The sequence below is a fragment of the Arachis hypogaea genome, chromosome 7 (genome assembly GCF_003086295.3).
Source record: "Arachis hypogaea cultivar Tifrunner chromosome 7, arahy.Tifrunner.gnm2.J5K5, whole genome shotgun sequence".
Taxonomy (NCBI): domain Eukaryota; kingdom Viridiplantae; phylum Streptophyta; class Magnoliopsida; order Fabales; family Fabaceae; genus Arachis; species Arachis hypogaea.
Genome location: NC_092042.1, coordinates 7936151 through 7958887, shown reverse-complemented (window position 1 = coordinate 7958887; position 22737 = coordinate 7936151). Strand labels below are relative to the sequence as shown.

At 31.5% G+C, this 22737-nt stretch overlaps 2 protein-coding genes across 2 annotated transcripts; both read left to right on the top strand.

Annotated features, from left to right (window-relative positions):
• The first annotated feature begins 3891 nt into the window (after positions 1 to 3891).
• LOC112703942 (MLP-like protein 43) lies at positions 3892 to 5627 on the top strand. Its single transcript, XM_025755553.3, has 2 exons — positions 3892 to 4170; positions 5172 to 5627. The coding sequence occupies exons 1-2, from the start codon at positions 3984 to 3986 to the stop codon at positions 5441 to 5443; spliced, it is 459 nt and encodes a 152-aa protein (XP_025611338.1). The 5' UTR covers positions 3892 to 3983; the 3' UTR covers positions 5444 to 5627.
• A 13121-nt stretch (positions 5628 to 18748) lies between these two features.
• On the top strand, positions 18749 to 21519 carry LOC112702302 (WEB family protein At2g40480). The gene is made up of 2 exons (XM_025753279.3): positions 18749 to 19178; positions 19748 to 21519. The coding sequence occupies exons 1-2, from the start codon at positions 19032 to 19034 to the stop codon at positions 21215 to 21217; spliced, it is 1617 nt and encodes a 538-aa protein (XP_025609064.1). The 5' UTR covers positions 18749 to 19031; the 3' UTR covers positions 21218 to 21519.
• Positions 21520 to 22737: the final 1218 nt, after the last annotated feature.

The window sequence follows — 22737 nt, the reverse complement described above, 5'->3', positions numbered from 1 at the left end:
GAATACAAGAAATTTGGATTAGAAGCCCTTTCAGTGGAATTATAATAGAAGAAGACAAAGAACAATTCTATCGTTATTGGAATGACAAGAAACCACACTTCCAACACCTGAAAATGGAAAATGTGGAGCTAGAAAAGTTAAGCATCTATTGTTGGTGGATATGAAAGTCTCACAATGAATTTATATTTGAGCATATATATATAGCAAGATCTCCAATGAAAATAGTCTAATTGGCAAAGCACTTTTCTTTTCTCTATCTGGTCGTGTAACCCCATTCAATCTTTTTTTTAGGGATTGTTACTTTCTTCTTTTTTGAGAATGCTATGTAGTAAGGTGATGTGCATTAGATTAAGGTTTAATTACTTTGCAGGTCCCTATAGTTTTACCGAATTTTCAATTAGGTCCCTATACTTTTTTTTCTTTTCAATTGGGTCCCTAGACGTTATTTTTTTTCAATTTAGTCCCTGCCGTGACAAAACCGTTTGAGATAACAGAATATTCTGTTAAAAAATAGAATATTCTCATAATTAATTTAGAATAACTAATTAAACACCTCTCTATTTTTTTAAAATACCAAAACAGCCCTTGGTCCCCAAAATGAGAGATCCCTTGCCAGCCCTAACTTTCTCTGTCTTTGTTGGAGTTGTGCACAAGGATGTTGTGAACCTCCGATGTGTCCGCCACCATGATCGTGAACCTGTTACCCACCAAGCCAAATACGCACTCCATCTTCTTTCTTTCTTTGTTCTTCTTTTTTTTTTCTTTTTCTTCCTCACTTCCCAAATCTCTTTATCTTCTTTTCCCCTTTCATGGCGAAATAGGGAACAGTAAGTTCTTGGCGTTTCTCCTTCGTTCATTGGGTTTATCATCCATCTACTTCGTCATCTGTGGCGGTGTGAGCGTACGTCGGTTGGTGGTCTTCCGTCGCTTCTGATCTGCTATGTACTATTCGTCCATCTGCTCTGCTCTGCTCCAAGTTGTTCGTTCGTGGGTTTTGTGGTGTTCCCTTGCCGGGCCGCGCCTCGCTGCCTGAAGTCAATATGTCAAAACAGGTAACGAGTTAAATTTTTTGTTTGTTTTTCAAAGTTGATGAAACAGATTTAAGCATATGATAATTTTTTGAGATAATGGTTTTTGATTTGCTTACGAAAAATATAGTAGTGGTTGAATATCTATTTTTTGAATTGATTTTTTGAGAAAACCCTATTTGGATTTGGTTGGTAATGCGAAAATGGTTGTAGAGAATCTGGATAAGGAGATTAAGGATGATCTTTTTGTTTGACCAGGAACCACCCTTGGGGGAAGCTATATGAAAGAAGTCTAAGGATAATATGCCAAAGATAGAGGCTCAGATTGCTAAGGATGTTGTGTCATTCAATTTCTTAACACCAACGAGGATCATAAAAGATGCAATTCTTGGAGTCTGAAGCCCGGCTCTAGTAGTGGTGTCCGAGGGTGCAAACACCATGGATGTAGCTAGGGCTGTGTGCCTGTGTTGGTTCAGACAGAGCCCAGGACTAGGTTGGCCTCGGTTATTGCATTGCTGCAGCAGTGGCTTGTCCCGATTGACTTATTGTTGTAGTTGAAAGGGATTTTAGATTCAGATTTAGTATCATTGAAGTTGAGGTATACTATATACTGCTAAACCCATACTTATTGATGTCCTTATTTTTAGTTATATTTTCATCTGTCATATAGTGGAATGGTTCTTATTTTAGTCTATACAACATTGTTAAGTAACAACCAATATGAAAAGTGTATGAAATTGAGAATATAATGATTGATTCTATTATTTCACGCATGTCTCAAATACATGTTTATAAAAACAACTTAAGGTCTAATCACAAATCGTAAAATGCTAGCAGAATTTTTTACTGCAATTGTTTTGAACTAGGATCTTCCATGAACTCTTTTATGTTTCTATCCATAGCTAGTAGTTCTGTGATAGATAGGATTACATAAGCTGGTGTAATTACTATGCGACAATCCAAAATTTCAAGTTCTAGGAGATTTTTTTTACTATTTACTAGTGAGTACTGAGTACTAAGCAGTGGTAAAGGTAAATTATAAACGAATCTTGTTGCCTTATATGGCTTATCTTTTTTTCAATCTAGATACCAATTACCAGTGGTACTGATTGTTTTTAACCATGGAGGTGTATATGGTGGTGACCGGAGAACCTCCGAAAAGTTGAATGGACCTCACAAAGATGATCTTGCTCCGACTTTCTTTGTTTCAAAAGCAGGCTACAGGCTACCATGCTTTGATTGAAGCTTTTGGTGGACTATCTTGTTGGGACACTTGATGAACTCAAGTCTGCTCTTTATTGTTGATCCTATGCTGGTTTAGAGAGTGGGAGTGGGAGGCTGTAACACAAGAACTGATTTATAGATTATCTGTATTACACTGAAATTATGTTTTCTATGGTTTTCATTTTTAGATTTCAAATTTCAATAACACAAATTACATAATCTTGTGGTTTTCTATGGTGTACTATGATATGATAAAGACACAAACTATATTTCATGAATCCACATAAATATAAAATATTATATGATCATAATAAATACTTGAATAATAGAAATTGAATTTTATATATATTTATTACTACTATTTTTGTTTCATTTTATTCATTCTTTTTTTTTCTATATGTTCTTTAAAAAGATATTTTGAAAGTTAAAAAAAAAAAAGAAAAATTATTTTTGGTACAATTTGTATATAAATAAGCAAAAGAATGATAGTGACAAAATAAAAAGGATTATAGGAATATCTTTCATGTCGTAGAATCATTGAATAGGGATTATAGGAATATCTTTCATTGAATATTTATAGTTTCATCGAATTTTTAATTAGGTCCCTATATTTTTTTCTTTTCAATTTGGTCCCTAAGGGTATATAAGTAATTCCACAATTTATTAACATTTTTTGACGTTTAACGTTAACAGGAACTAAATTGAAAAAAAAATAATGTATAGGGACCCAATTAAAAAAAAAAAGTATAGAGATCTAATTGAAAATTCAGTAAAACTGTAGGACCTACAAAGTAATTAAACCTTAGATTAACCCTCACTTTTTTATTTTTTATCCCAATAGAACATTGTACTCATTTCATAAGTTAATGAAATAAATAAATTTATCTTTCGAAAAAAAAATCAACTACTTTACCTAATAATACATGAAGACAAATTACAAACACGCTTTTAATAAAAAAATCATTGAAAATGTGTTTGGCGAACTTTTTTAAAAATATAAGTTAATATTTTATATTTAATAAAATAAAATTTTTTTCATATAATTACTTTTTATATAATTATTTTTTATTTTGTTCATATATATATATATATGTGTGTGTCAAAGTGTGTGTGTGTATGGCCATGGTTCTGGGAATTGGAACAAACGGGCCAATTTGACCCAATTAATTAAAAGTTGACTGTCGTCAAATCGATCTAGTTTAAAGTAAAAATTGCTTCGCACGTAGCTAGTTAGTTAAAAATTAAAAAATTGATTAATTAATCGAATCGATATAATTTTTAAAGATTAATCGGTTTAAAATAATAAATCACAAAAAATAATTTATTTTAGAAATAATATATGCATGCAAAAATATATTATTTTATTATATTTAATTCGATTCCCATTAAATTCTAATTAAATTTTTAAACTTCTAACTCCATCAGTTCTATGTCTAATTTGATTTTCAGAACTGTGTATAGATATTGATCATCCATTTTAGTATTCTCAGTCATACCAAATTTTAAATTTTATAAAACATGAATATTAAAGAAATGACCTATACTAAATTATTTTAGAAAACGATTTATAACCTAACTGCGTGACTTCATGCCTCGTTATTAACTAGATTAGATCAGAATCTATATTCTTTCTATATAATAAGGCTCTATAAGGCAGAATATGTTTATCCATCTCTCATTTGCATACTTTTCTTGCTTCACAAATACTTTTGGCTTCTTTCTCGGGTAGACATGGCGCTAAGTGGTAAACTTAGTATTGAAGTTACGGTCCAAACACCAGCTGCAAAGTACTTTGACCTCTTTATAACTCAATCCCACAAGTTTCAAAACATTTGTGAAAGAATCCTTGAAGCCAACTTGCATGAAGGTGATAACTGGCATGTCCCTCATTCGGTTAAGAATTGGACTCTTCTCGTAGGTAATAATTTCATGGTTAAATTAGTGAGTTAGTTCTTATAAATTTTTTAAACTTATAATTAGATTTTTATATTTTAAATATTTTTAATTTCTATACCTATTTTAAATTTATTTATAATTAGTTCCATAACTTCTATTTTGATAGTAAATATTACAAAAATATTTTTATTCATCTCACAAAAATTCACTATAAAAAAAAGAACTATTTTAACATTTTGTTTTTTAATACTATAATTAAATGTCAAAATTAATATATATTTTTGACAAATATCACAAATATCAAATTTTCTATAGTTTCTTGATGAATAATTTGACTGTAGAAAATTACTTTTCAATTTTGATACTCATTTGTTTTCAATTTACTCCACCATTTCTCTTTTTCTCTGGTCTCTGTCAATTTTGACATCATACTGCTTTCAGTTTGGGATCATACTACTCATTTTTTATCTTCAAAATCTCAATTTATTCTTCAGTTTCAATATCTCATCTCATTCTTTGTTAAAAATTTTTGTTGAAAATATTTTATAGCCAATAAGTGTCAAAATAAATAGTATTTTTTACGGTTAATAAGTATCACAGAAAATATATTCTCAATTTTTTCTAACAAATTATTTTTGACAGCTAATATTTATCAAAATAAGATTTAAACTTTTTTTACAATTACTTATATGTTAAAAATACTATTTTTGACAAAATTTTTATTAACATATTTTCATATTTAAAATAGTATCAAAATTTATTTTTTTTGACAAATTTTAATTCTTTTTCTATACATATAACCCTAAAAAATAATCTATATTGTTATAGTGATTTTCTTAACGACAAGGGATACGAATACAAATTTAAAGTGTATAGAGTCAATTATAAATTTGATGAATTATAATGACTAATATAATAATTTAACCTAATTTAATCAACCTCCAAATGAATATTTTTATATAAATTAATATATATATTTTTTATTTATTGTTTATTTTAATTGATTATTGTGACAAAAAATAGATGGCAAGCCAATTAAGTTTAAGGGGAAAATTGAAGCTATTGACAAGGAGAACAAGTCAATTAGATACAACCTTTTCGATGGAGATATAAGTAAGAACTATAAAGTCTTTAAGTTGTTTCTTCAAGTGTTTGAGAAGAGTGATGGTGGTGCCTCAGCTAAATTCACTATTGAATACGAGAAAATCAATGAGAATGTTGAAGCTCCATATGGATTCATGGAGTTATTTGACAAGAATGCTAAAGAATTTGATTCTCATCTTCTCAAGGCATAGATAGATAGCTCCATCCAACAGCTATATATTTATGAAGAATCTCAAAAACTTGTAAAATAATATATTGGTTTATATTATTTGTGTGCCAATGATTTCTCTCTCAGTGTGTTGTGTGGTTGTGTAATATATAATTAGTGGGATGTTTCTCTATAAATTATTTGATATCCGTGTGTTTTATTATTTATTTATTTATTGTTTATTTTTGCCAAATCTCAACATTCAACTATACATTGATCATATCTGTTTTAATTTTCTAAAATAAAATTTAGTATTAGCATCTCATGACAATAATAACATAAGATTGCTTATAAGTTAGACTTGACGTATATAACAAGCTGGTTAGGGAGCCAATAAAAATTAGCTAACTACAACTAGGGATGTCAATGGGGCGGGGCGGGGGCGGGGGATGCCTCCCTGCTCCCCGTTCCCGCCCTCAGATTTTGTCTCCGTCTCCGCCCCGATCCCCGCCGTGGGAAGATAATTGCCCCCATCCCCATTCCCTACGTTCCCCATGTTTCCCGCGGGTTCTCATTTCCCATCTCTTTATGTTGAATATTTATATGAAAATTACAATAAAAAATTTAAAAAAATATAAAAAAAAAGAAAAAACATTATTACAACACACAAACATACATATCTTATCCAAGATTACAACTTACAAATCAAGAAATATAAAATAAGAAATCATAATCCATAAAACGAAATTTTAAAATACAACTTCCATTCTTAAAAAAAAGCCATAAAATAAAGTCTTCAACTTCCAACAAACAACTCCATGTTCTCTGTTAAAATACAACACAAATATAAATATGTTAACATACATCATAAACAAGAATATCATATATTTAATATGAATTTGACATAATAAAAAAATAATTACCTAAACTCCTAAATCCCCATATCTATCACATAGTCCCAAGAAATTAAAATTTTCGACCCTGATTTATCTATATTATATCAACCAACAATTTACAAGAGTTAATTTTAACAAGAAATTGAATTTTAATACGAAATAAAATTTGAGTTTTTAGTACTTTTACCTGAAGAGTGTATCCAGTGCTGAGTGCAAATTAACACCTCAACAAGTTCACAATCCAATTTATTGCGATGTGGATGTATAACTTGACCACCGGTGCTAAAAGCAGACTCTAAGGCAACAGTAGAAATAGAAATGGCTAAAAAATCTCTTACAATCTTTTGTAAAGTTGGATATTTCACTCCAATATTTTTCCAGTAGGCCAAAATGTCAAATTTTTCCAAATTTATTTTATCTACCATAACACTCTCTTCCAAATAGAAATCCAACTCAATTTTCGCGGCGCAGTCTTTAGATGTATCTTCCACAAATTGCAAGTAGATAAAGTTAAATTTTCTCTTTGAAGATCCTTCATCATGTCCAACATCAAAGTAGAAGCTGAATTATCATCATTTGTTGCTCTTCTTTTAACCCTAGCCTTAAGTTGATATTCACATACTAATTCTTCCATCATTTTCTTCACCTTGCTCAGATGATTCTCACTTTGAGATCCATATATTTTAGGGAAAAAAAATTTCAATAACTTCATCTTATACCTAGGGTCTAAGATAGCTTCCACAGCCATGACTTCATTAATTTGATCCCAATACTTTTCAAACTTACTAATCATATTTGTTGCCATTCTATGAACTATCTCATTTGAACTACACAACCACTCATTCAATGTCAATCTCATTTCACACACCTTGGGAAAGTACAGATTTGTCGTTGGATATAAAGTGCCAGAGAATAATTCAGTCACACTATAAAAGACTTCTAATTTATCAACAAGTTCATTTGCCATTTCCCACTCATCATCAGATGGTACAACTTTATACACAGATTCACGGTGTCTGAAACGCTCAAAAACTTCTCTATATGGCAAAGCAGAAGCAAGCATTAGATAAGTTGAATTCCATCTAGTTCTACAATCAAGTGCAAACTTTCTCCTATAATTAATATTCAATTGCCTACAAGTCTCTACAAATTTTTCTTCCCTCTTCTGTGTTGCAACCCAAAAAGAAACACTATCTCTGATTTTTTCAATAGAACAATATATTGCATTCATGCCATCTTTCACAATCAGATTAACAATGTGAGCACAACAATGCATGTGAAAAATTTTTTCTCTCTTAACAAAGTTAGATGGTGAAATCTTATCAAGCAGAAGATGAATCATGGCATCATTTGTACTACAATTAAACCGTTAAAGTTGATAATTTTCTATCTATGTTCCAATCATACAAGGAATTCACCAAAGCATCACTAAGAACTTCAGCAGTATGAGGTGCAAGCACATATGCAAACCTAGAATAATGTAAATATAATAAACAATCATGACATTAAAAAATTAAATATTTAAAAGATGCTAAAAGCATAAATAATACCTTATAAGTCGACATTGCAAGTTCCAATCATCATCAATAAAGTGAGCCGTAATCGCCATATAGCCTTTGTTTTGACAATCAGCACTCCACATGTCAGTAGTTATAGCAATGCGGCTTGAATTTTTTCCCAACAATTTTAGAAGCTTTGCCTTTTCAGCTTCATACATCTTCTCAACATCATTTCTCAATGTATTTCTTGTATAAAATTTGAACAAAGGTTGAGTCTCAGCCATAAACTCATGAAAACCCACTTGCTCAACAAATGACATAGGGTGTTCATCCCTAATAACCCATTTTGTGAGTGCTCGTCATGCTGCCTCTTGACTAAATGTGAAGTTTCCAACCAAAAGTGAATCTGTTGGCCTTCCCATTCCTGTAGAACCTGATGATTGTTGCACTGTTTTTAATATTGACTGCTTTGGTCCCATAACAGTACGAATCGGGCAAATTCTAATGTGATCATTCAAGTGCTTAGTTCCTTGCTTCGTGTCACCTCCAATCTTTCTTTCGCAATATTTACATATTGCCTTCCACTTTCCATCTATTTTCTCCCTCCTAAAATGTTTCCAAGCCTCAAAAGTTAATTCTTTTTTGTTAGGACTGTTTTGCACTTCTTGGCTAACTTCTTGTCCTCCCTCTTGTGTTTCTTCGTGTCCTTCCTCTTGTGTTCCTTGAATATGTGCTTCAATTGCTTGACCCTCATCATCTTGAGTTGGTTCTATCTCATTATTATTTTCAATAGGAGTTGAGCTAAAGCTATCCATCCTATACAGTAATTTTTAATACAGAAATATTAAATTAAAAATAAATACATAAACAATAAATTAAAACAAGCCAAAATAAATTAAACCCAGCAGCTCAAAATTAACTCAGAATTATTAATAAATTAAATTATAGAATTAGAAATAAATTAACAAGAAACAAAGATATATAAAAAACAGAAATAGCAAAAGAACAATTGAAGAAGACAAGACTCAAGTTAAATGACTAGAAAACCAAAACTAGCAAAATAGTATCAAATTAAAATTTTATACATAATAATAATTTGTACAACATAGCTAAAGACTGATAGATAGAATCTAATAAGAAAATAGATGAAATAATAACTAAACAAGTAGCATAGTAGAATGAAGCTTGTGATGATGATGATGAAATAATAACTAAACAAGTGGTATAGTCAAAATAAATTAACAAAATCATTAACTGGTCAAGAATTCAAGTTGATGGATTAGTTAATGAAATTGGACTACATACAACAGTGGACTACAGAACTTGATTTCAGGGAAAGTAGGTTTTATATATATAACTGCATTGGGAATATTGAATAATGCATTGGATCACCATATATATATAACCATGCATGAATGTGATTAGGGAATGGATAATGAAATGCTAGCTGTATACTTTACTTCAGCTCCTACCATCAATGCTAAAAGTTGCCACAGAATTCCTGATTTATTTAACCACAATCGACAGACTCAATTCTGACCATTTCTAACTAATGAATTTTGTACATATGTTTAATTTGAATTATATATGCCAGTATACTCTGTACAAAAATTATTGTTTCCAGAATAATGAATAATCGTACCACATGATGAAAAGGGGTAGTAGAATTATTAGTTCATTGTAGTATACTAATTCAGTGCGATTTGTTTCAGAGTAATAAGACGACACGTTCATTGTATCAGCATTAGTTCATTGTACATACCTATGAATAAAAACTGAGAATAAAAATTATTAGAAATATCCTTTTGTTAATAATATTTAACTTACAATGAAAGGAAAATGCTTAAGCAAGCAAACACTGCATTTAAAAAGAGTTTCTCCATTTGTTGCAGAAAAATAATTTGTTCCAACAGCAGACAAAAAAAACATAAAACCTAAAGTGAAATGCCAAAATATAAGAAGAAAATGGGAGTAATGACTCTTACCAGGGATAAGACAGAATCACAGAAATGGCCGAAGAGGTAGAGACGCTGGTGAAGAGAAGAGCGCCGACCGATGTGGAAGAGGGCGAACGGGGGGGGTGCGGTGACGATGGTGGTCGGAGGTCATGACGATGGTGGTCGGAGGTGGCTGGCTGGGACGAGGGAGATAACGCAGAGGAAGGGCGCAGAGAGGAAGGGTTTCGCGAAGAACACTGGAGCAGGGTGAGGGAGTTGCAATGCGCGGCGCTCTATGCCTCTGGGAAGATGGGTTTCGCGAGGAGCACTGGAGCAAGGTGGATGCCTCTGTGGTGAAGAAGGGTTTCGCGATGCGCGGCGCTCCTCTATGCCTCTGTGCGAATTGGGATTTTGGGAAGAGAAGAAATTAGGGTTTTCACTTTTCAGTATATATATATATATATATATATATATATATATATATATATATATATATATATATATATATATATATATATATTATGCAAAGTGAAATGACTAAAAAACCAAAATAAAAACTAAATTCTTAAGGGTATTTAAGTAATTTAATATATTCGGGGATTGTGGGGAATACGGGGACGGGGACGGGGATCCCCGCATCTGCTTCGGGGGAATTTTGTCCCCTATCCCCATCCCCGCAGGAAAAATTTCCCGTCATCGGGACCCCGTTCAGGGCAGTCCCCGCGGGGATCCCCGCTGCCTGGGATTTTTAACACCCCTAACTACAACCAATAAACAAATAAATCTAATCACGCGTTATTTTTTAATTACTTTTTACTTCTTTCTCCCAACATTATAATTTCACTCAGCACCATTGTCGATTAACGCCCTGTTGCTGTCGACCACCACCCCTGCCTCCGCCAACCACCATCCGTCCTCCCAAATTTTAAATCCCAAATTCTAAATCTAAAACCTTAAATTATATATCTTATATTGATTTTCTTTATTCATTTTCAAATATTCTTTTTATACTTGAGTTGTATGTATTTATTGATTTTATTATTGGCTATTTTTTTGAAAATATTCAATAGTTGGCTTATTTTTGAAATAGTTGGTTGAATTAATATTGACTCTCTAAATTTTTCTATACTATAAACTAACACTTGGCCTTAATTAGATGTGTACTTTATTTATTGACATTTAAATAGAGACATATATTTATTTATTTCACATTTATATTTTCATGAGTTTTGCTAACAATTTAGATTACTAAAAGAAAAATAATAATATTTTAAAATTAAAAATATACCCTAAAAGAACTGAAAAAAAAAGTATCAAGAATGTTAAAAAAATAACAAAAAATAACAGCGCTTAAAGATCTATTCTGCAAAATACAATATTTTTGTGACAGATTATATTAGGATCTAGTGTTAGTTACAAACTGCCACAAAAAAATCAGAAATTTTATGCCGGTAATTACTAAAAATAACTGCAAATTTATTTTCCCACAACTTATTAAAAGACGACGGTCATTAAACCTTGATAATTTATTTTACGACTGTTATAAACGACTGCAAATTCCTAAAAAAAATTGTCGATAAATGATGTATTCGTTATAGTATTGTTTAATTTCGAACCTTGAAGAATACTTTTATAAATATATATTTACAATTATTAATTACCATTTCAAACCAACTCATACATTGATTAGCCAATATATTTCAAATATGTACACGAAAACTTTATATAGGTTAGATATATATTTTAAAATACTCATCGATTACTTTCTGAATTTTTTAGGTTAAACAGCATTACAACACATATATATAGGAAGTAGCCTATTATGTAATTATGTTTATTATGAAACTCCGTTTTACACAACTACATAAATCAAATATGCACGCACTACAAGAAAAAGTTACATTAGTAACTAAAAAAATGGTTACAAAAATTACAAATTTTGTTACAAAACAATTTTGTAACAAAATTAAAATTATTATAGAATTATTATGGCATATTTCGGTATAAAAAATTTTTGTAACAAAAAAATAAAATTGTTATAATATAATATAATATTTTGTAATAATAATTTTTAATATAAAAATTAAAATTTATTACAAAATTGGTAATAATATAATTTTGTGTCATAAAATTTTATTACAAAAGTAGAATATTTATTTTGTTATAATTTTTAGAATTTATCTATTTTGTGTCTTAATGACATATGTATGTTTGATATCTCCTTCAGTGAAATTGACATATCTAAGCAGTTTGAGCTCAATAAGGCTGCAAAACAAGAAAATGAAACCTTATACACTCAACAAAGAGAACATGATGTACATGCTGCAAAAAGGAGCTTCAATCTAAACAAAAAGTCATGGTTTGGAGATGACTTATCAGATCCATTAATCACGTAAAAATTGTAGATTTGTGACAGAGTATTTCTAGCTAAGTCAACACGATGTTGAAGAGAATTTTTGACTCAATACTTGGCTGTCTACTTTGAGAATTCTGATCTTTATACTCTATTGAACTTTGTTTTGACTTTGAAAATTCAGAAGTTGACTTGATTTTCTCTTTAATGTTTATGCTTGATTGCAAATTTAACAGGCGTTGATAGTACACGAGAAAACGTAATTCGTAAATTTCTGCACATTAATTAATCACTATATATTTTTTTAATTCATTAATTTTTTTACTTAACACAAATCCAAAAATGTATGTAATGCATTAAGTTACAATGTTTGAAATATATTTAAAAAAATAATGAGAAATTAAGTAGATTTTACAATGCAACGTTTAAGCTAACAAATTTGAGTTAAAAATATATTGCAGCGGTTGAGAGAAAACTACTGCAAAAAGAGTATCTATTATATTTGCAAATCAACATTTTGCAGCGATTACAGCAAAATCGCTGCAAAATGATCCGTCGCAGTAATTGTTGCCAGATTTTATTTAGCGACGGTTTCAAAAAATTGCTACTAAATGTTGGCTGCTATCCCAATTTTCTTGTAGTGTATAGTTCATTTTTCTTTTAATTACAATCACACACTGAGGAAAAAAATATGAATCACCGGCCATCTTCCAACACAAACGTGTATGTGAATGGTAGTTGCTTTGTCTTTATTATGTATTCATATTTAACAACTTATTCAGCATCATTCATTAGTTGCTCTCATAACCATATTTTACCACGCAGTGTCAAATAAGAATCAGTCTCTTGCATGTGCCCTAACCATAAACTTAACGTAATTAAGGGTAATTATACTTTAGGTGCATGCTATAGTAACTATTTTTACTATGGTTATACAATTTCGATAAGAATTTTCATTAAAAATCAATTAAAAATAAAGTCAATTCCAACCAACTAGTTAAAAAATAAATTTATTATAAAGAAAAAAATAATTTTCTACTATCCTAATTTTTTAAATTTTAAAAGTATCTTTGAATTTCATAACTTTTATCATTTAGTTCTTTGAATCAAAATTCACTACATTTGTGTGCAAAATCTAACTCCAAACACTATATTCGTCCTTAAACCCTTTTAAACGTTGAGTCAATGAATAAAATGTTGAGTTAGTTCTGACTTGCACGCTAAACACATGGCTAAATATAATGACATCGTTTGTTTTGACGTTTGAACAAGATGAAAATGCATGAAATCGTTTAGATAATGAGGGGAGATAAAATAGTTTGCACATCATATAAATTCTTCATCTTTTTGTTTATCTTGTTTAAGCACTAAAATGAAACAACACCATTTAATTCTATGTTCAGCGTGGCAAGTTAGAACCACTATTTAATTTTATGTCCAGCGTGGCAAGTTAGAACCATTCAACACTTCACTCGCTAATTCAATGCTGGAAAAAGTCCAAAAACCAATATAGTATCCAAATCTAAATTTTAGAGATTAGTGTAGTGAATTTTAGATTTAAGAGACTAAAATAATTAACATAATAAAATGAAAAACTACTTTAAAATTTAGTCTCCGATACCATCTATTATTTGGGTAGAATATTAAGTTAGCGAGGCTCGTCAAGTCATCGGAAAGTGTTGAAATCTTTAGTTTTCCATGAGATAAAACTTGTTATGGTTTCTCATATGGATTCACATCAATAATTGATATAATAATATATAGTACATAACTTCAGTTCTATATAAGGTTCTATAATGCTGAACTTTAATTTGTACATTTTTTTGTCGTTTACAGTATCCTCCATCTCGATCAGTTAAGAATTAATTTGTTGCAGATTTAAACTATTTAAGGGTCTACCGTTGGCCAATAAATTGTTATGTGTACAAGACAGAATTTAAATCTCTGACACTTAACTAAACGAGTGAATTGACTACTCGACCACCCAAGTTATTTATGCATTCACTTTTCTCATAGCATATGGGTTCGTTATTCAAAAGATCAAAAATATTACGAAGGTCGTAACTTGCCCTTGCAGGCCCATTAGCATACCTTGTTTGTCTTTTTTGTTTGATAGAAATACCTTATTATTTGATCTAGAAAAAGTACAAGACCAAGAAACATATATCTAGTGAGTAAATTTAAGCGGCTTTTAACTATAGAACCAAAAACAAAGAAAAAGACGTTTATTCAGAGAACCTCAATAATTTGAGATCGATAAATTGTTGTAATTATACAAAATTATTGCAAAACTCATGGTCATGAGACTAAGAAAATGACTTAACATGTTAGTTTCACTTACTTCAAGTGCTTTTGTGGATGGGAGACTAATTCAGGATAACATAATTATAATTCAAGAAACATATCACAGCTTAGAAAAAAAAGAAGCTTTAGAAAATTTAGTGATCAAATTAAATATGAATAAGGCCTACAATCATATGAAATGGGAATTTTTGAAAAGTATCCTTCTAATTTTTGGATTCCAAAAAGAATAGGTGCAACTTGTGATGACTTGTGTTAGGAGTACAAATTATAGATTTGAAATGAATGGAAACTTAACACAAAAGGTATATCTGCAAAGAGAGCTTAGGCAATGTTATCCTTTATTACCATACTTATTTATTTTAGCTGTTGAAGTTTTATCCATTCTCATGAAAGAAGCTCATAGAAATGGCCAAATCTCATGATTTAAAATCAGACCAGAGGCTCTAACTCTCATTCATCCCTTGTTTGCAGATGATTGCATTATTTTGGCCGTAGTAAAAGAAGAGAAAATCTACCAGATTATACTTATCATGAATGAATATACTGAAGCTTCAGGTCAAAAGATCAATATGAAAAAATTAAGGATCACCTACGGAAGACAGGTTCCAATGCAAGTAAGGGTAAACAAAGAAAAATTTAGGAATGTCAACTTGGGATAATTCGGAGAAGTATTTGGATTTTTCAGCTCAATAGAAAAGATAAAAAATAAAATTCTAGGATAGATTGAAGAAAGAGTTATGAATAAGATGCAATGGATGGATGGAAGGAAAAGCTTTTGAATCAAGTAGGCAAAGAGGTTTACAAGCTATCCCGGCATACACTATAAATGTGATTATGTTTCCTAACAATTTCTGCCAAAGACTAAGTGCAAGAATTGTCCAATTTTAGTGGGCATCACCAGGTAGAGACCAAGGCATGTATTGGAAGGATTGAGAAACCATTAGCAAGTGTAAGCTGGAGGGTGGATTAGGATTTAAAGATTTTTAATATTAGAATATGGCCCACCTAACAAAGCAGTATTGGAGGATAATTAAAGAACCAAAGGCATTTTGGATAAAAAATTTTAAAATTCATATATTTTCCCAATTCGAACTTTTGGCATGCACAGGTTCAAAAGAAATTACCTTGAGTGTGGAGAAGCCTTTTAATAAAGAGGGATTTTTTAAGAAGAAATGACAAATGGTGTATGAAAAATGGAAAAAAACTAGTAATAGGAAAAGATATTTGGATTGTAGGCATGACAAAGGGCAATGATAGGATGGGCAGCACAGATAGATAGGAGGGTATGTGAGTAGGGGTGGCAAACAGACCTAAATTCGCCGGGCCGGCTCGTGTAACCTGCCAAAAAAGGCGGGTTGGGCTGTAAAATTGGGACCGCCAAATAGCAAAAGCCTGCTTAACCCACACCGCTTAAACTGTGGGCTTTGACGGATTTTGGCGGGGCGGGACGGGCTTTCCCGCCGGGCTTAGTATTTTTTAGCAAGGGGTATTTTTACAATCTTTTTTTTACCAAAACCCAACTTCTCCCAACCTAACTTACAAGAGAATGAAGATGGAAATTGAGTGTTTTGGATTATGTTTATTTTGTTTTAGAGACAATATTTATAATTATGTTTTGGATTATGTTTATTTTGCTTTGGGAACAATATTTATAATTATATTTTAGATGAAAACTTGGTTTATAATTATGTTTATTAGATATTGATAATTACAAACACTTTAATGTTTGTGAATATAAAAATTATAATTTGTTTATACTTTTAGAAATAATTATAATAATTAAAAGTAAAAAATAGAAGAGATTTTTTTGTGCATTTATATATATTATTTAATAGTTAAAATTAAAAAAAAAGATATTTGATGGGCTTGGCCCGCCGGCCCGCCAGTCCGCCGTTAGGCGGGGCGGGCTGGGATTTTGGGACCGCCTCATTGGACGGGGCGGGGCGGGCCAGCTCGCGTAAGGGCAGGCTTCTGGTGGGGCGGGACAGACTTCCCCACTTGCCACCCCTATATGTGAGCTAATAATTAGAGGAGAAAGGTGGAATAGAGCTAAGATTGAATTAGAATTTTTCCAAAATATGATTCAAAAAATTTTTTAAACGCTTGTCAGCTTAAGGAAAAGAGAAGATTTCTTATACTGGCCATATAAACAGGATGGGATATACATTATAAATAAGGGTATTACATAGCAAGAAAAGAAACGACAGCGAAAAAACAGCAATAAAAGCCTTCAAGCTCAATAACTAGAGCAGATTGGAGAAAATTATGGAAAGGTATATGGGGGGTTACAAGTGAATCTGTTTTTGATGGATGTTGAGGAGATGAAGCAAGAAGTCTCTGGTGGGGGATTCATATGGACACCACGAGAAGCGAATCAACTGCCTCACTATGTGGCCATTCTCATGCTCAGCGGAAGACTTAGCAGTGATTGGAACCGACGTCCATAGGGAGAAATAGCAAGAATCCTAAAGAAGGAGGAAACGACAACTCGGTGGAGCAGAAGAAGACAGAAAAATTTGCTTCAGCACCTCAATTAGGGAGAAGAGTTATGGATATACGGTATCTTAGCAGATCAAGAGCATCATCGGTCTCAGGTGTAGCAAATCGGCGGTGAAAGCGCCAATAACCTGCGATGGCAACAGGATGCATGACGGCAACAATTGGGCTTCGAAGCACCGGATGACCAAGCAAGGGATAGGGAGTAGGATTCAATCCAAGGCAGAGGACGATGGTCTATGAAATCTAGATTCGAAGGCAAGGAGCCAACGCAACCGGTGGCGGAGGTGCACCAAGGGGAAACCAGAGAGCAACAACGACGATTCTTGGGAATAGAGGAACAACACTGTGGATTTGAAGGCGCAGTATCAATGCAACCTTCAGTGGAAGCCGGTGGTGACAACTGATACCAGGACAATGGAGGAGACGACATCACTGACAAGGAAGACTGCGATACCTTGAAGGTGTCCTGAGAAATAGTGCTAATCCGAAGACCTTTGAGAAAGACAATTGAGTTAGGTTGGAAATTTGATTCTTTCCAGTTGTAGCTTGGACGGGTTATACCCGACCAGGCATGTTTGGCCATGTACCATGACAAAAAAAAAAAAAGTCTAAATTAGGTTGGTAATACCAAAACCAAAACAAAAGAAAAAATACTGACAATAAAAAATAAATTAAGTTAGTCATGTAAACAATTTATTTGTTCGTTTGAGTAAATCTAGATCATTTGAATATGTCTAATGTAGATAATAATTCAATAATTAGTGACAAACTCTTAAATAAAATTTAAACTTTTGATAAAATATTTTTATTCAATTAGATTGAAAAATACTACGAAAATATGAAAAATTAAGAGGCTTTTATTATTTAAATGAAAAAAAAAATTATTTTAAATTTTGAAACTTTTGATGATGAAATAAATTCTCCTTCAATTTCATAAAAAATTTTAAGTTTTATTCCTTATTTTACTCTATTTTCAACTTTATTAGCTACAACAATATAGATGGTGCATATCAATAATAAATTAATAATATCCATACATAATTTGGTTAATCTAAAAACTAAACTTGTTATTTAGTAAACTAAAATTTAATTTTAATTAATTAACTAAATTAATTTTATATAATAAAATTAATTATTAACCGATTAGAAAATTTAAAAATCAATTTTTAATTGATTATAAAAAAAATTAATTTAAAAAATTAAATTTTAGATAAAACATTGGTTTTTGAAAAAAAACATTTTTTAAATAAAAAATTGATTTTTTACAAAAAAACAATTTTTAAATTAATTTTTTAATCTAAAGAGTGAAATTAAAGTTTTTTTTTAAATTTAATTTTAATTTTAGTTAATTAATTAAAAATTAATATTTTAACTTTAGTCTTAATTTTGGTTAATCAATTAAAAATTAATTTTTTAAATTTAGTTTCAATTAAATAATTTTAAAAAATATAAATATAATTTTTGAAATAATTTTACTAAATTAGTTAACTAATATATAATTATAATTTTTTGATGGATTAACCACAATTTAGCTTTTCTAATGTACATGATCCCTCACATCTCTTCCTTACAAAATCTCCATCTTTTATCTTCTGGCAAGTGGCAACCAGTACGACGTCGTTTCGTTCCTTTCATTAACTTTAACAAAAGCGCTTTTTACGAAGCCGCAAATCACGCTCCCAATCAAGGAGATAAAAAAGTCCCATAATAAGCCCCCTCCCAACTAAAATCCAACGTGTCATAAACTCATTGGTTACTCATCACAACACTTAACTAACAAAACTTTGACTTTTCCTTCCACCAACGAACCAAATCAAAGCGCGCACCATAACTCCCCTGTTACCAGACCCACACTAAAACAAACCTCCAAAAAAGAAAAAAAGAAGTTTGCACCCGAAGCGCTTTTCTTCTTTCCCTCTCTTTTTCTCCTTTTTTCCGTTTTCACCCGAAGCAGCAGCGTGGACCCGAGTCACTGACCCGCCACCCTTTTTGCACTACCGAGTTCGTGACTCGGTTCCCCACCACCATCATCACACTCACTCATTTTTGCCATAAATTTCAGAATGAACGCGTCGTCACTACAGAAGTCAAAGTCGAAGGGAGTTTCCAAGCTTGTTGCGAAACTCGGTGGTGTGTGGCAACAATGGCTGAGGAGACTCCAAATCTCGGTGGTGAAACCGGTTCTGGAATCAGGAAGGTTGGTTTGAGAGCTGAAATTGATACTTCGCCGCCGTTTGGATCGGTTAAAGAGGCGGTTACTCGTTTTGGAGGAAGCGGACCTTGGCTGCATGTAAGGTTTTTTTTTCTTTCTTTTTTTAGGGTCAGAAATGAAAATGCAGTGATTCTGTGAACTGAACTTTTGAACAATGCGTTGATTTTTTTTATTTCCTAAAACAAATTTAGGATTGCATGATACAGGTTTTTGTTTCCGAGTTTTTTAGGGTTCAAGTTTCTGTGCTTGAAGTTGCAATAGTGGAACTGTTCTTTACTTTTCATCTCATTATTTGAGATTCATGAGCTTATGGAGTTAAATTTCTCAATTCACATTGAAAATTTAATTCTTTTACTCAGTAGTATTTAGCACAAACGCAATGTTGGAATTGTAGATGATCAATTGTTGATAGAGAAAGATTTAGTTATTTTTTTTTATTATTCATTCTATTGGTATGTGCTGTAGTTATTTGAGACTTCAAAGGTTTTACACTTTTACATTTGAATTTGTCCTTGGAAATATGCTTATGATTTTCGCTTACTCTTTCTGCCAGCCTTTCTGTTTGAGGCTTTGAGCATAGTGTTTTCTTTAATATGAATTTGTGTGTTTGTTTTTCTCTCTAATGTGTTGAAGATTATTGTTTGCAGAATAGCGATGAGGAGTTTGACATAAAGAAAGTGGAGGAACAAGCAGCCAAGTTGGAGAAGGATTTGATAGTGAAAGAACTTGAAACACTCGATGTGCTCGAAGAACTGGCAGCTACCAAAAGGATTGTGGAGGGGTTAAAGCAGCAGCTACAAACTGAAGCATTGAAGTGTTCTGCAACTGACAATGAACATGTTGGTACCCCTGTTGTTGTTAAGGAGATGAACCAAGAAAATTATGGAACTGTTGCTGGCAATCAAGAACAAAGATTGCAGAATCCAAACCCTGGCTGTGTCTCTGCTACATCATCTGATCAATTCTTTATCGAGTTGGAACAAGCTAAGATGAACCTTGGCAAAACCATAAATGATATTGGGGTGATTCAATCTTCTGTTGAGTCTCTGAATAAGAAGATGAAGAAGGAGAGGCTTTTTCTTGAGAGGACGCGTGAGAAGCTAGCATCAAAGGTTGCAGCTGTCTCTGCACAAACGAGGGCACAAGAAGAAGCAAGATCGAATCCATCACCGGCTTCTATGAAAACAAGTTCCACTTCAGATAATCCTGGGAACATTTTGGTGAGTTTCAAACCTGATGCTGATCAAAGCAATAGAATGGTCGAAACACTAAGATCTGAAGTTTCAAAGCCATTATCATACGAAGAGAACATACTTAGTATTAAGACTGCTGAGATGAGGTGGTTTGCAGCTAAAAAGATGGAAGAAGCTGCGAGGGCAGCCGAAGCTATTGCTCTTGCCGAAATCAAGGCTCTATCTGGTGCTGAGATACCATCTGGACTTGTTCTACCAGAACGTCGGAGAGTGACTTTCGCATTAGGAGAGCACACTCCTCTAAATCCTGAAGTTCAAATACCAGAAGAGTCTACGTTGAAGAAGGTAGTAGATTCGAGATTTCAAATCGATGAAATAAATGCTTCTAAATTGAATATTTTGAAGAAGTTGGAGGAAGCAACAGAAGAAGTTCTGCTTAGCAAACAACGCCTAACTGAGGCTTTAAACAGTGTTGAAACTGCAAACAGAAAGCAGCATGCTGCGAATGAGGCTCTTCGGAAATGGATTCCTCAGGATGATATGAAGGGACAATCAATGTATAGATCTATCAATCACAACTTTGCTTACACAGGATGCTGTCAGGATTCTTCTCTGCCAGATGTGACGAGGTCAACAACAGCGAACAATGACCGAAAACGTGTCCTGAAGTCCACAGTTTCAATGCGAGATGTGCTCAGCAGAAAGCAAGTTCCTGAAGATTACACTGCAACAAAGGAGATGGAAGAGCATGCTGCAAGACAGAAGGTAGCATTGAGTCAAATGCTCCAAGCGTTGAGGGAAGATCTTACTCTTCCTTCAAATCCTGAAACAGATAGGGATCATCAAAAGCATTTTATGGCTCAGAGGAAAAAGTTTGGATTCATCCAAATATCATTGGGAAGGCCTAGTAAGAAAAGGACATAAATCTAATCCTAGTTCCTTTGCATGGGGACATAATATGCAAAACTCTTGCATTAATATATTGCGTCTTGTCATTCTTCATTGATTTTCGTTATGATGATTGCTTTCTTGTTAGCCAAGGGAAAGTTTGTGTTAAAGTGTCTGATTTTATAAAATATGTTTTGTAAAATGGTAGGTTATGTTGTTCTTGTTGATTGGCAAAGTTGATTCCTCCATTTGTATATTTTTGTTTGGGGCATGGGCTTGTACGTGTTTCTTGATTTTATTTCTTGACAATAATTAAATTATGGATTTTTTTAATATAATTTGATTTTTTTCTGATGCAATTCAAATAAAAATTGTGTTTCTATGCTTCACTCAAACCAACACAATGTCATAAATAGTTGTCAAATTGTGAATCGTTTGATCAATTTTAGAATCAAGAATCGAGTATCGTTTCGAATCTTAGGATGGAAAACCATATTCATGAAAACCAGAAAGAACCAAGGTAGATACCCTAAGCATAAAACTATCACTTAAAAAAAAAGGTTGCAGAAATCATTATAAAATCAAGCCACTAGTACTATCGGTTTTAAAAGAATGATGACTATATTTTAAAAATTTATAACTTTTTTTTTTGGGGAAAATTTCTTTAATATTAATTTTTATGCAAAATTAATTTTAGAAAAGTGATGGGTATATTTTAACATTTATAAATTTTTTCTTTGATCAAAAAATATATTTTAATACAAAATAATTTTAGAAGAGTGATGAATATGTTTAGTCTTTTTAAAATTAATAATAAAAGGTATCTTAATTTTTTTGAAATGAACTCATTTGATATTTTAATATTTTAAAATTAAATTTTGATTTTATTTTGTAATACAATTAAAAACTTTAAAGACAAAAGGGATTTTGATCTTTTTCATATTAATAGCAAAATACTATTTTTTATAATATTAAAGGTTCTTTAATCTTTTCAAAAATCAATGATAAAGATATTTTAGTTTTTTTTATTAATTTAAAAGATATATTAATATTAAAGAATATATAATATTTTTTATAAAGTAAAAATATTTGTTGATGTGGATTTTGTAGTTCACATGTCAAGTTTTTATTAAGTCATATATTTATTATACCAACACACATTTATTTTTTTAATGCATCAAAGCAAATACTTTAATAATTTATTGGGTTTATTTCTAATGTTTGAATTTGACCCTTAACTAATTTGATAAAACCAAGTTCCAAGCATGAGTCAGTCCATCTAACATATAATTAAAGTATATAATTTGGAAATGAATTATAAAACAAAAATAATATTATATAATATAAAGGTTATTAATTAAAACATAAAAATATAACAAATTATTATTAATTTAAAAAATATATATTTTAAAAATATAATTTTAAATCACATCAATTTTGTCGAAAGTGGACTCCAAATATAAACCAAAAACAACAATATAAAAAAAAATATAAACCAGTAAAATATGTTTCAAATTTCTGACCAATTCTGTACACTCTTTAACAGCCAAATGCAG